The sequence below is a fragment of the Manis javanica genome, chromosome 2, assembly GCF_040802235.1.
Source record: "Manis javanica isolate MJ-LG chromosome 2, MJ_LKY, whole genome shotgun sequence".
Lineage (NCBI taxonomy): Eukaryota > Metazoa > Chordata > Mammalia > Pholidota > Manidae > Manis > Manis javanica.
The window spans coordinates 104,361,905-104,376,301 of NC_133157.1; the positions used below are offsets into that span (position 1 = coordinate 104,361,905).

The 14,397-nt window shown below is 36.6% G+C and overlaps 1 protein-coding gene across 8 annotated transcripts in view; it reads left to right on the forward strand.

The window, feature by feature from the left end:
- Window positions 1-14,397, forward strand: part of MPP7 (MAGUK p55 scaffold protein 7) — a 258,386-nt gene that overhangs the window by 217,330 nt on the left and 26,659 nt on the right. For all 8 annotated transcript variants that reach the window (XM_073229018.1, XM_073229021.1, XM_073229024.1 and 5 more), the window contains one exon: window positions 11,778-11,948. In XM_073229018.1, the coding sequence (XP_073085119.1) occupies window positions 11,778-11,948 (171 nt within the window). The remainder of the gene's footprint in view (window positions 1-11,777; window positions 11,949-14,397) is intronic.

A 14,397-nucleotide genomic window follows, 5' to 3' on the forward strand; every position in this document is an offset into this window, starting at 1 on the left:
TACAGCATGTAATAAGAGTTTTGTAATATATTTAATCAGTAGATATAACCAAAAGTACAAAAGCAAAGGTGATTAGCAAGATGGGTTTCTTTAGAGAGCACGAAGATAGTGTATTCTGATAAATGCCACTGGATCTGGTAACAGCTGTATTGTTATCTGGAGTCACCATTAACATCTGAGAAACCACTTTACTGCAAATCAAACTGCAAGGTGTCAGGACTGCAGCATGGACAGTGACAGAAAGATAGCAGCTGAGTTCAGGGCGGTTTTTATAGTTAAGAGTAGAAATGTTTTAGTGGGAGAGGAAAATAGGATCAATTTTGTATACAGAGATGATAGAGCCAACAGTAAAGGATTGCATATCTGAGATAGGAAGTCACTGGTTGAACAAGGCCACAAAGGCAGTCAACTGGATGGAATTAGGACCTAAGGAATGCTTTAGATAACAGAATTTGGCATTAGGAGGTGAAGTTGAGCATGCAGATACCCTGTAACCGAGAAAAATTACTTCTTTGGAAAAGGCAGCAGGACTTTGTGCTTTCAGGGCACCATTCTCCACCAACCAGTCACAGATGAAAATAGGGCACCATCCCGGCAAAACGGGACCGTCATGAATCTTACTGGTGACTCACAGTCTTCAGGCTGTGTTCAAACATTTTGTTAGTCAGAAATTTGAAAAATTCCAAGTAAAAATTTCTAGCTCCTTTGACAAAAGACCAAACTAGGCCTTCATTTTTCCGTGTTAATAATTAGCTGGAGCGAGTTGCAACTGACACCTTACATGGACCACAAGCTCTCCAGTTCACCACAGTCCCCACCAGCGCTCATTGTCTCACCAATGCTGAGACAGGATAGCAGTCAACATTCTCCTAAAGTTATGTTGGTGCTTGTATAACAGTGAAGTATGTCTTTGTATCCATGTTCTCAAATTTGGGGGAATAAAAGCAGCCAAACAGTATTTTTAAAAAATGGGTGGAATGTTGTACAAAATGTTTAGTATTAACAAAATACAACCTAAGATCTTTTTTTCTACCTATCTAACTTCTTTTAAAGCTGCATCCTTCTTACATGTAAGTCAAGTGCTGCCTTTATATAAAGCTTATCAAACCATTTACTTTATGTAATTTATAATACATGTAATATATATAGTATATAATATAATTTTTATATAAGCCATTTACTTTATGTGTATATGTGTGTGTGTATAATTAAGATTAATTCATTTCCTCCTATAAGCTCTTGAAAATTTCATTTAGTTTTGATAGATGGTGTGGAAGTTAGTGTATTGTGTGTGTGTGTGTGTGTGTGTCAGTTTCCAAAGGGTAATTTTTTCTCAGTGGTACAATATTCTCTCTTCCTTTTTCCTAATGCAGTACAATGTAGTCCATTTATTGAATTTATTTTTTTATTAAGGTATCATTGATATACACTCTATGAAGGTTTCACATGAAAATGTGGTTACTACATTCACCCATATTATCGAGTGCCCCCACACACCCCATTGAAGTCACTGTCCGTCAGTGTAGTAAGATGGCACAGAGTCACTGCTTGTCTTCTCTGTGCTACACTGTCTTCCCCATGACCCCCCCACACCATGTATACTAATCGTAATACCCCTCAATTCCCTTCTCTCTGCCTCCCCACCCACCCTCCTCCACCCCTCCCCTTTGGTAACTGCTAGTCCCTTGTTGGAGTCTGTGAGTCTGCTGCTGTTTTGATCTTTCAGTTTTGCTTTGTTGTTATACTCCACAAATGAGGGAAATCATTTGGTATTTGTCTTTATCCGCCTGGCTTATTTCACTGAGCATAATATCCACCAGCTCCATCCATGTTGTTGCAAATGGTAGAATTTGTTTCTTATGGCTGAATAGTATTTCATTGTATCTATGTACCACATCTTCTTTATCAATTCATCTACTGATGGAAACTTAGGTTGCTTCCATATCTTGACTATTGTAAATAGTGCTGCAATAAACTTAGGGGTGCATATGTCCTTTTGAATCTGAGAAGTTGTATTCTTTAGGTAAATTCCTAGGAGTGGAATTCCCTGGTCAAATGGTATTTCTATTTTTAGTTTTTTGAGGAACCTCCATACTGCTTTCAACAAGATGGTTAAACTTGTTTACATTCCCACCAGCAGTGTAGGAGGGTTCCCCTTTCTCTGCATCCTCGCCAGCATTTGTTGTTACTAGTCTTTTAGATGTTGGCCATCATAACTGGTGTGAGGTGATATCTCATTGTGGTTTTAATTTGCATTTCCATGATAATTAGTGATGTGGAGCATCTTTTCATGTGCCTGTTGGCCATCTGAATTTCTTCTTTGGAGAAGTGTCTGTTCATATCCTCCGCCCATTTTTTAATCAGGTTATTTGCTTTTTGGTTGTTGAGGTGTGTGAGTTCTTTATATATTTTGGATGTTAAGCCATTGTCGGATATGTCATTTAAGAATATATTGTCCTATACTGTAGGATGCCTTTTTGTTCTATTGATGGTGTCCTTTGCTGTACAGAGCTTTTTAACTTGATGGAGTTCCACGTGTTCATTTTTGCTTTTGTTTCCCTTGCCTGAGGAGATGCATTCAGAAAAAAGTTGCTCATGTTTATATCCAAGCAATATAGTCCATTTAAATGGTATTTTTTTTAACATTGGTAAGAATTACAGAATATTTTTCCTCTGGTTAATTAATTATGGAATTATAATCTTGTTATAATCAGTTCACAAAGCAGTGCTTATCATTCATCTGTCTTCAAACATAATTCCTGAAAAATCATCAGTTTTCCTCCACTTCTGCCCTTGCTGGAGTACTTGATGCATTCTTTTAAAACAAGATCACTTTTGGGACTAATGTAAGTTAAGACTGTTCTTTCTATTTAAGTGAAGTATTTACCATAAAGTTCAATCAGAACAAAAATGTCCAGCTGCTGTCCTTTTAAATACTATTAGTTATCCATCTCTACTTCTGTGTGTTTGTTCCTAGTCTCTTATTTCTCTTGTGCCTAAACGCCATTGGCCTTCAACAAGTTATATTGCCTATTTTATAAATCTAGTAAAAATTCCCATTTGCCTCATTGTTCAGTCATTTTATTGAAGAATGTTATGTAGATAAGTACAGCAATGTCTAAATATACTGTCTTAATACTTTTCCAAAAAATAAAATTTATACAAAGAGAACACTTAGATGCATTCTTTCAAAGTGGTACAGGTTATTTCCTGAACAAGAAAAAACTCTGCATAATCTCAACATGTCTGGAATACCACTTGGAAATATTTTCTCTGACAGAAAGAAACCATTCCTGCTTGAAGAATTTTAGGTTGCACAGACTCAACTTAAAAAAATACACTAAAATTTAAAATCCAATTTCCCCCTTTTTTTTCAGAACTGTATTTTTATATTCAATTTTATGTGTACATGCTGTATGTTCTCATAATTTTGAAAGTGTAAGAATTCATTTCTTTATTGCTCTGGCAGAAAATCAAATTTTCAGACGGTTTCTCTTTTTATGGTAATGCTGTGCTGGGCTTTAAAAATAGATAGTCAGTAGTATCAGGAAAACTTTTTAAGACCTAAGTAGTTTTTTTCTTGGAAATTGCAAGTTGATATCTTGCATTACTACCATGATTTCATTAGGTACTTTGAGTTTCTATTTTTACTTTTAGCTTGGGATGAAAGATTCAAGGGTGCTATGGCATTTGAACATTTCTTGAAGTTTACTGACAGCAACTTTGAACCTGTAACATTCCAGAGATGAATTTTCTATTAGTTTGTTCCAGAGCCTTTTTCCCCTTTACGCACAAAATTAGCATATATATGGTTGGTTAGCATAATCCATGATAGTGTTCATGTGTCTTTGGTGATTTTCTTTTTTGACACTGTTTCATAACGTGAACATAGAAGCTGCCAACTCAGCTTCTTCAGATGTCAGTAACTTTTTTATAGTTTTGTTATTGGCATTTCTTTTCTATTTAAACCTCCTTTCAAGATTTTTACTTGTTACTTTAAGGTGTTCTTAATTTCTTCCATTGTCTTTGGGATAATTTTATGATTGGTATACTCTGAGAGCATCATTTCAACAAATAATTTTGTCTTAGGATCATATTACTATATAGTTTTTATATGTTATGATTTATAGCATTCTAATAACATTGGTATTAAAATGTTTATTTTAATGGAAATTTTCAGTATTTTGTTAGGAGCCTAACATTATATAATAATTTCCAGCTGCTTTACTTTTTATTAATGTCTACATGGGGTTCTTTAAATCTTCTTGTAAACTTCATTTACATTAAAATTTCCTCTTCCTTGTAATTAAGGTACATACTGAACTAGTTAAATAAATATTCAGTTGGTCAAATCAACCCAGTATTTTTAAGATGCAAAAAATAATTTTCATGCAGTTTTTGGCATTTCTCCCCAATTAAAAAAATCCACATTTTGGTATTTTTAAAAGAAAAAATAATTAACATGTTTATTTTTAAAGAAAGTAGGCAGTTTTCTTGTCTTTGTATCAAATAAGTGTATTTTTTTTAAAAATTAGGAATTTCAGAGATCTCATCTTTGAGCCTGAGATTCAGATTCATCTTTTCCCATTCTACAAACATCTATAAAATGTAAGCATATTAAGAGTTTATTATAATAACTTTGGGAATATCTGATGTCATTAGAACAGATTGGTCACATAAAAGAAGTGTAACCAAAAAGTGAAACTGTCCCACTAGAAAATTGCAGGTGGTAACATAATAGTATTTATTTTCTTTGAGTTAACAGAAAGGTGGGTTCCACTTGCCACAAGCAGTCTCTGAGGCTGGTGGGGTGGAGGTGACCTTGGCTGTGTGCACAGCCTTTCATGTTAATGGGCATTTTTGTTTGTAAAATGATCGTGTATTTTTAATAAAACACCGTCCCAAATGTCAAAAATTTATTAAGAAGCAATATCATTAAATTATAAATATTTATGTTATAAATTTGCACTGAAGTTAATTATGGGAGCAAGATTGTGGTAATGATTTGCAATTTTTAAAAAGATTCCACGTCAGTTTCATTAGTTTGGTCATAGTCTTCAAAACCCTGACTGCTTTTCTCTTACCATGTTTATTTAGGTTAGACTGCTGGGTCTCTAGTTCTCTTCCTTGACCTTTGATTTTTAATTCTTATACTGTATTCACACTTCTAAAAAAATTGACTTCCATTGTGTTTTTACTTTCATTACTTTTGTAATATTTTAATGGATATTTGTGACTATTGGGAATATAAAAACTTGTCTATTACCAGAATCATTTCAAAATACAGACTAGAACCTGTCTTTGAAACATAGTCAAAATGTATTTTGTGTTATATAACCATACAAATACATCTGCCAATACTGGATTTCATTTATTTGTTGTTCATATATTATGAACTCTGTGTTTCTGAGGGGTTTTTCAAATCATAAAATCACATAACATTATGGAAAGTGTGAAAAGGAGAACAAAATAATTGCCCACATCCCTCTCTTCCTTACACAATCATTGTCTGTTTTTATACATTATTTTCTATATTTCTGTATCCATACCAATTTTTATATTGGCAGAAAAGTAAAACTCATTGTAAATATGACTATTGTTTTCTGTTTAGGTATTTTTCCATTTATTATTGTATCAAATGCATTTCTATGATGCTGTATAGTTTTACAATTACAATTTTAATGGTTTCAACCTCATTTCTATGAAAAGGCATTTCATAATTAGTGATTGCCAAACCTCTGTATATTTCGGATGCTTCAGAATTTTTCTTACTGTTAAAAATATCACTTAACATTTGAAATTATAGGGCTGATAAGTATAATACTTATCTACAATGTGAAGCTTAGTTTTATAATGAATGATTATATATGTAAGCATTCAATTTAATGCTCTTTTGATGAGTGATGTTCTGTACATAAAATGTAATGACGGAGCTTTGTAAATGACCAAATCACAGCTGTTTGAGGTTAATTTTTTTACTTAAGAGAAATGTCAAAAAGTCAAATCAGGCAGATTAGAGTACTTGCTAAAAATACTAGTTTCTAGTCCTGAGCCTATGTTGTGATGAGAATAATTTCTGTGTCCTCTGGTAGATCAAGAGCTCTCTGAAGGCAGTGACACTGTTTTGTATATCTTTGATTTTATACATCATCTTGAACACAGAGGAGTATAAAAATAATTAATTCTTAAAGTCTAAAAGAGTTTATAGTTTTTAATCCCTGAACAAAACTACTGCTCCTCTTTGATAATTTTTTTCCCTGTTGTTCCATAAAGTAGCAGAAGGCCCATCATTTTTTCTGTTATACATCTATGTATATAGAGTTAACATCTCAAACTTTCTTCTTCACTTACTTTCATCATTTTAATATTAGAACCAAAGCTTTGACCAACTTTTTTTTTTAATTGTACTAGAAGTAGAGCTATTTAAGCCTGTGGATTGTTCTACCTGCCTCCAAATGAAGTAATCCACATAAAGGCTTCAAGTGGTGTCAGTCATCTGGTTAGTTCTCAAAACTTACCAACTGCCACCGCTTCTATTGCTTTGGTATTGATAATACTAATAAAAGAATTGCCTAAATTCAGACCAAGAGTCACGTTTTTGTCACGACATAGTAATAAAACATTTGGTACTATCAAAGTATGTACTAATGTCAAGTGGGAAAAGGATTGGTTCAGTATTTCTGGGGCCATTGGTTAATTGCTTAGAAAAATATAAAGTTACAGCCTCACATTACAAATTTGATCTCATAGTTTCAGCTGAGTAATTCCAGATGGGATTAAAAAAAATTAAGTGTAAACCCATGTAACCCATTTTTTTAAACTTAAGAAAATGCAGATGAATATTTATCAGACCTAAGGATAGGAAATGTCATAAAAACAGTGGAATAAATCACATGAGAAAGAAATTCACAGATTCAAATGCATAAATATTTTTAATTTCTTCAAAAAGGAAAATAAAAAATCCTAAAAAATCTTTGCAACAAATAGAGCCAAAGGCTGTGACCTTAAAAGATACATGTATTTGTGAACACCCTAATCAAAGTGATTGAAATGTATTAACCAACAATTTACAGAAGAAATAAGAAATGAAAGTGAGTAATAAACACGAAAAACGTTCAACTCCTAACAATTAAAATGAAATAATAAACAATTTTTCACTTGTCAGATCAGTAAAGATTTTAAAGTGATCAGAAGTCCTGTTATGAGGAAATGGTAATACGGCAGTTGTATACCTACTAGTGTTGGAAATATACATTGTTATTAACTGGTCTGCACTTGGACAGGATCTTGCTTCTATTAATCTGTCCCAGTGGAATCCTCAGTGACCTGGAGTAAAGGGAAGGCACGGGATGGTCATCGCAGCCTTACTGAAAGGAAGAGCAAATAACAAGCAACTTAACTGTCACCTTTTCTGGTAAAAAATCAGTTTACTTGAAATGAAGCCACACAATTGTTTAAAATGATAAGTTAACAAGTTATCATAAATTATTTATACTGGAAAATAGCAAATTAAGAGTGGCTCCTTGTGATTAGGGGTCTGAGCCACAGCTGTAGTCTTACTTTAAGTCACTTTCCTACTGTAACAAAGTAAATTCCTTGAAAAAAAACAAATCTCAAGCAGCTGTGGGTAAGCTCCCTGGAAAAAGCCTGTCTGTAAAAATGTGGAGCCAATTATAAAATGACAAAAATGTGAAATTATAAGGAAAAATACATTTTGCATAAACTGTTCCTTTACTCCAAGTCCTTGTTTCTGGTTTTTTTCCTGCTTTTTTAAAGCCAGTGCTTGCTAAGACTTGTGCACTGAAAATGAACTGAAATTAAATAGGTTCTAGGTTATTTATTCACATTTACCTGAAACAACCCTCTGCTTTCAGTTCGCACGTTTTAAAAAATCTCCCTTTTAATGGCAGAACCACATCAGATCTGAAGGCAAGAAATTATTAATTCCTTTTCCTGATGTAGAGTTCGTTCTTCTTTAAGCTTAGACTTCACCAAGTATACTGACACATCACTCAGCCTGTTACTGAAATTTGAAAATTACAGCCTCTGTAGAGCCTTGAACGCACTATCCCCTCTGACTCCCTGCGCAGGATATGAAACATACATAGGCAGGTATGGATCAGTGGAGTAAAGGATCATGATAGGAAAATAAGAGGGAAGGATGCTCTTTAAATTTAAATTTAGTGCCCAAAACAACTCGCGTCCCTAGAAAGAGGATCTTGAAAAAATGAAAGGGTAGTTAACCACTACTAAATCTTTCTGTTGTGTTTCTTTAAAATGTCCTACTACTTTTATGGGGTATTTTTAATGTTTGACATATTAAAATCTGGCTTTAATTTTAATATTATGTCTCTTTTTATAACATCAGCCAATTAAAAAATTTTTAATAAGCTCCTTGATTTATTTTCCCCTTGCTTGCTGGACTGTGGGGTGTGGGAACACAGGAGGGGTAATGTGCCTGCCTACATGGTATTTGCAGTTAGTTGGAGACATAATCAAGTATTAATCTATAGTTCATAGCTACAGGTATTGACTACGTGCCAGTACTGGGCCAGATGCATTACAGGAATTATTTCATCCTTAACATCCTTGTCAGGTATTACCCTCATTTTGAAGGAAGACCGGTCCCACAGCTGGTCTTGTCAGTCAGTGGCAGAACCGAGGTCCTACCCCAGACCTGGCCACCTCTGGGCTTTGCCTTTTTAACCCTGGAGCTGCTACTGCCCCCTCCGGGCTGCGTGGCACCGACCGCCCTTCCCCTTTGTCTTGTAGATGCGCATACTGGGTCCTGCCAGGGGGCCTCTGGGCTGGGGATCCCGCTGAGCGGCAGCGCTGGGCGGCTGGGGGGAGGTGGGCGCGTGCCGGGTCCGGGCCGCCGCCCTCCAGCCCTGCGCCTCCCTCTGTGCAGCGTTCCCACTTGGTGGCCACACTCAGTTTTCTTTTGTGAAAATATTCACTGTGTCCTGCTTTGTTGACATTCATACTGAGACAGTAAGACAGCGCATAAGTAGGGTTTTTGTTCCCTTCAGAATTGCTGAAGATTTTTCAAGCACCTTGTGTGTCAAGCGCATCACAAGCCGTCCTGTGGACCCCGGGTCCCGGCCTTCGAAGGCCCGTAGGTTCACCGTCTCTCTTTTCCCTACGGTCTTTTCGTTGTTTATGATGGAAGGAAAAACTTGTGCTAACGCTTTCTTTCACTGACATTCCAGGTTTAGCTAGGATTCACTAATCGTAAGTTTTTCAGGTTTTCTCTTCTGGACTTCATTTGCTTTGCACGGGGCAGTATGTCCTCATCAGATCCAGGCCTGTGCCCAAGTGTGTAGAGACTTGAGGAAAAACCTCCCTCCATACAAGGGACAACTGAAGGAATTTCTAGTTCCGCCTTTCATCCTACGATTGCCTTGAAACCAGAAGCCATGAGACTGGAACTAGGGGCTTGAACTCGAACACTCAGAAATCCCAGCATAGAAAATGTGCTAAACCAGAGCAATCTTACTCTGGATGCCAGTCGGGGCCAGGTGGGGCTGGGATGGCATTACTAGTTCCTGCAAACAAGGAAGACACCTGCCTGCTAATCGCTGTGTTTAAAGCATCGGGAGTGGTTGTAAGAAATTCCGGTACTTGCGCAGTGGTGGTGTGAGAATGCTGTGGTATAAGGGATACTTCCATTTTCTGGGTTCCCATGGTCTCCCAATAACCTAGAAAACAAGAGAAACAAAAAATAACTTTTCCTCTGAACCTTCACATGAAAATTTCAATTCTGCCTGCATGTGTGACTTTAGATTTCACACATCTTTTCTTCATTCTAAGTTCCCCCATCTCTCCTTTTGCTTCCCTGGAATCTCATCTTAATTTGTAAGTTATCAATGGGTTTTGTCATTTGACTTGTTCACTTTTTCCTCTTTACCCTTTAGCTTTGGTAAGAAAGCTTTTGAGCAATTATCTTGACCTCATAGCAAATCCTTTTTTATTTATTTATTAAGGTATTATTGATATACACTCTTACGAAGGTTTCACATGAAAAAACAATGTGGTTACAACATTTACCCATATTAACAAGTCCCCACCCATACCTCTCAATGCAGTCACTGTCCATCAGTGCAGCAAGTTGCCACAGATTCGCTATTTGCCTTCTCTGTGCTACACTGTTTTCCCCATGATCCCCCACACCGTGTGTACTAAATATAATGCCCCTCAATCCCCTTCTCCCTCCCTGCCTACCCGCCCTCCCACACCCCTCCCCTTTGGTAACCACTAGTCCCTTCTTGGAGTCTCTGAGTCTGCTGCCATTTTGTTCCTTCAGTTTTGTCATAGCAAATCCTTTGTAAAATCTTTTACCTCCGATAACCGGAGTGTCTCCTCTGCAATCAGAATGACTCTTGGTGAGCCACAGACATAGATTACTCCATTCATCACTCCCTTCTTAATATCTCAGTTGATTTTTATTAAACTATGAATTCATGAGGTGAGTGATTTAACTGCAGAGTCATTGATAATTATTTTTTAATAGTGCCTTGATTTTACTATTATTCATTTCTTAAATCCAGTGGTAATCTTTTCCATTATGTTCCCTAAAATTCATACAGATCAGTGATTACAGTCTTGCATTTTATTATAAAATACCCATTAAAATATTTTTTCTACTTACCAAATTTAATCAATATTCTTCTTAAAGGAATTAAGTTTTTATAAAAGGTACTTGCATTTTGTTGTGTACTAGGGAGCCCATTATACATATAATGAGCAGATTGTTTTCTCTCCCTTAAAACCTGGATTTTGAGAGTATACAGACAGGAAAGTTGTTGATTGCAAATCCTAGTGAACTCTTCACTGGTGTGTATGATGAACATCACTATTCTTGAAAGGAAATAAAAGTGAAGTGGTGCAACAACATGAAAAGCCAGTGGAACAGAATAGGAGTTGACTGAGAAAAGGCACTTTTTGCCTAAGTCTTTTAAACCTACATGTGAAATGACAGCTGTGAGCCGGAGAGGGCTCTTTAAGCAGACATGAGATTTTATTAAAGTATTTGAAAAAATATTTTAGTAAAAGATCCTATGACCTATTATTAAGAGTACACAATTGATACCATGAAACCTATTTCAAAATTTCAGTAGGCTTTAAGTTGTAAAAGCACAGACTTTGCAAGGAGAAAAACAACCTGGGGGTTGGACCTTGACTAAACCCCCTGGAGTCGCACAGCAGTGCAGTGACTCACCCTTAGTGACAGGCTGGTTCTCAGCCAGATCTGGGTATGCCACTGTGCTTTGTCTACCTTAGTTTTCTTTTTATCTAGCAGTAGATGCTGTCTGTGCCACAGGTGTGGTGTCAGGCTATGCTTAGACTCTAATATAAAATATTCTAGTATTTGTGAGTGAGAGAATTCATCATTTATATTGAAAGTGTTTCTACAGTGCTTTTCTTCTTATCAAACATGATCATCAGTCTGACAAATTATAATTGTCTTATTATAGCCATTACAGTTAATTTACTTACTGATTTCTGAAGAGAACTCTGTGATTTAGAGTTTAAAAAGTGTATCATTACCTACAAAAACATGATTCTCTTATAAATTGTTTTAATGAAGTTGTGTAGCATCTATTTTTTTCTCCTTATTAATAGTGCACTGTAACAATATACTGAATAAAATCCAACACAACTTTGAGGATTTCGAAAAATTTTTTGTTGTTTGGAGATCACTTTTTTTTGTTCCTTGTTGTTTGGAGATCACTTTTTTTTGTTCCTATTACTAAAAAATACATTGTTTGTGTTTTCAGCTGGTTTTAGAAGAAGTTTCCGTCTTAGTAGAAAAGATAAGAAAACAAATAAATCCATGTATGAATGCAAGAAGAGTGAGCAGTATGATACTGCAGACGTACCCACATATGAGGAAGTGACACCCTATCGGCGGCAAACCAACGAGAAATACAGACTTGTTGTCTTGGTTGGTGAGTGTTTGCTTTCGTGTGTAACTATGATAAAGTAAATGAGATAGTAAGAATTTAACTTCAAAGAGCATCATGCTTGATGTTTTCAAGCTAAGAAATCTCACTTTTGTACCTTTTGTTTGTTCTCTAACATGAAATCTTTAGTCTTTAGTGCTCATATGACGTTCAGGAGACTTAAAACAACTAGGAAGAATGGTACTGGTGTTTTAGTGGAACTTGTATAATAAAATGGGATAGCAAATACCATCACAATATATTAAGCATAACAGGGTAACTCTTTTAAATAATAGAGATCAATATATTTCTTAATATAATGCACATTTCTTACAGTTTATTTTGAGACAGCAGCCATGGTATATGCATCTTGTAACATTCAGGCCTTCAGTGAAATGAACTGTTTTGGCAGAGTTCTAGGATATTTAACCCTGGGAAGTCAGCTAACACAACTGCTTGAAGTAGTTAATAAGTGTACATAGGGATTTCCATAAACATTGGCCCCAGCATCTGTCTGGTCCAACCTGCGGAGACAGTTGTAATCACTGCTTCTGTGTTACTCCACCTCCTCCTCATTTGTGTTTCTTTAAAGATTTGGTGACAGATATTTTAGCTCCAAGGACCAAAAACAATGATTTTGGGGGAAAAAAAACTGGCAAAAAGGAACCTGGTGTCTCTTGTTAATTGTCCCTGTAACCAGGAAGTAAGTGGGAAAGCTAATGAACCCCCTCCACCCCACATGAGAAAGGAGTCTTTTGAAAAGTCATCACCCATGTTCTTGACAGATGGTGGGTTACTTGTGGGACAAGATGCAGTTTCTCCCATGTAATGGCACTGGAAGTGATTCACCAGACCTTCACACTGTTGGCATTATTTACCAATTCACATTCATATACTTCAAAGTTGCCTTTATTAACAGTAGCCACATCTAATCTCTGTATGCTCTCCACCTTCCCCCAGAAGAAAGCCCTACTTGGAAGAATGTTCCCCGTAGGTTTTTATATTTACTATAGAGCTTAGGGTGCCCCAGCCTCCTGGTAGAGCTGGGCCTGTGAGAGTACAAGCTTTCCCAGTCCTGAATCCTTTGTTGCTCACCGGGGCTGCTGGGACCTCCTGCTCTTCTTCCACCCCAGGGCCGTCACTCACCACCACCCTTCTCAGCAGGAGCTCTTCATCCCTGGTGCATCCTCTGTGTCAACCAAGGTCTGCTCCTCACCTGAGGGTACCTTGTGATCAGAGGGTAAAGATAACATGATTTCCTGGTTCCCCTTAAATCCCAAGGACTCAGCTTAATAGCCAAGGAATCATTAGTACAACTTTGGAACTCTTGGTTTTCCCTAGGGGATCTAACTGAAAGAGGGAAGGATGTAGAATAAACTTTACCTATTTTCTTTGCTGTAGGTGCTAACAATAAAAACCCTTTCCTTGGGAATGAGGAAGGGAAGATAGTTGAGGATAAACTAGCGGTCTGAATAGTAATCCAGAGAAGAATAAAAGGAAATCATAGTCTGAAACAACTGAAGATAGTTGATGGTTATGGAAAAGAAAGAGCTACTCCCTAGCATCTTCCAAAAAATGGGGGCAGGGAACAGTGGGTGCATGGTAGACATAATCATGGCATGCTGTTAACTGGAACTGTATGCAGGTGGGATCCCCAGGCTACAGTTCCTTAAGGAAATGCCTGGTGTCTTTTTCTGTAGATTCCTTAACATTTCCTGCATAGACAATCCCATTACCTGTGAATAGAGAGAATTGGTATTTCTTTTTGTAGGCATTTTTTGTTCTTGCTTTATTGTATTGTATCCTTACTGTAGGCTTTCAACTATGTTTGCTTAGCTTTGTTCTCAGTCTTAGGGAGAAAGTATTCAGTCTTGCACCATGAGGTACAGTATTAACTATAGGTTTTTTAATAGACGCCATTTCCCAGGTAGGAAATGGGCCTCTGGGCAAAACAAGCTTTGTTCCAATCTCGTTTTGCTCTTCTGCAGCCATGTGACAGATACACATTTCAGATTTCTCAGGGCTTCAGTTTCCTTATCTGAAAAATGAGGATAATTGAACATCTGCTTTCTGAGTTTGTTTGAGGGTTAAATGAAATTATATATGAAAAGACTTAGACCAATTCCTGGCACCTAGTAAGGTTTAATAAAAAGTAGGTTTGTATATTGTAAACAACAGTATTCAACTGAGTAAATTATGAAGATGGTACTGGCTTTATTCAGTGATTCATGAGTCATCGAGCAGCATCCCTTCTACCAGAAAGTAGCTCTAGGGAGCTGTACAAAATGAAAGCTTTTATAGGCAGAAGGAATCAGAACAAGGAGATTATACCAGTAAAAAGTAGATTGTTTGTGGCAAGGTCACCTTCCTTTGGGGTACAACCAGGGGTCCATCAGGCAGGTCACCTCACTAGTGCTGACCAGGTAATTCCAGAGTGACTGGTTTAGGATTCTGC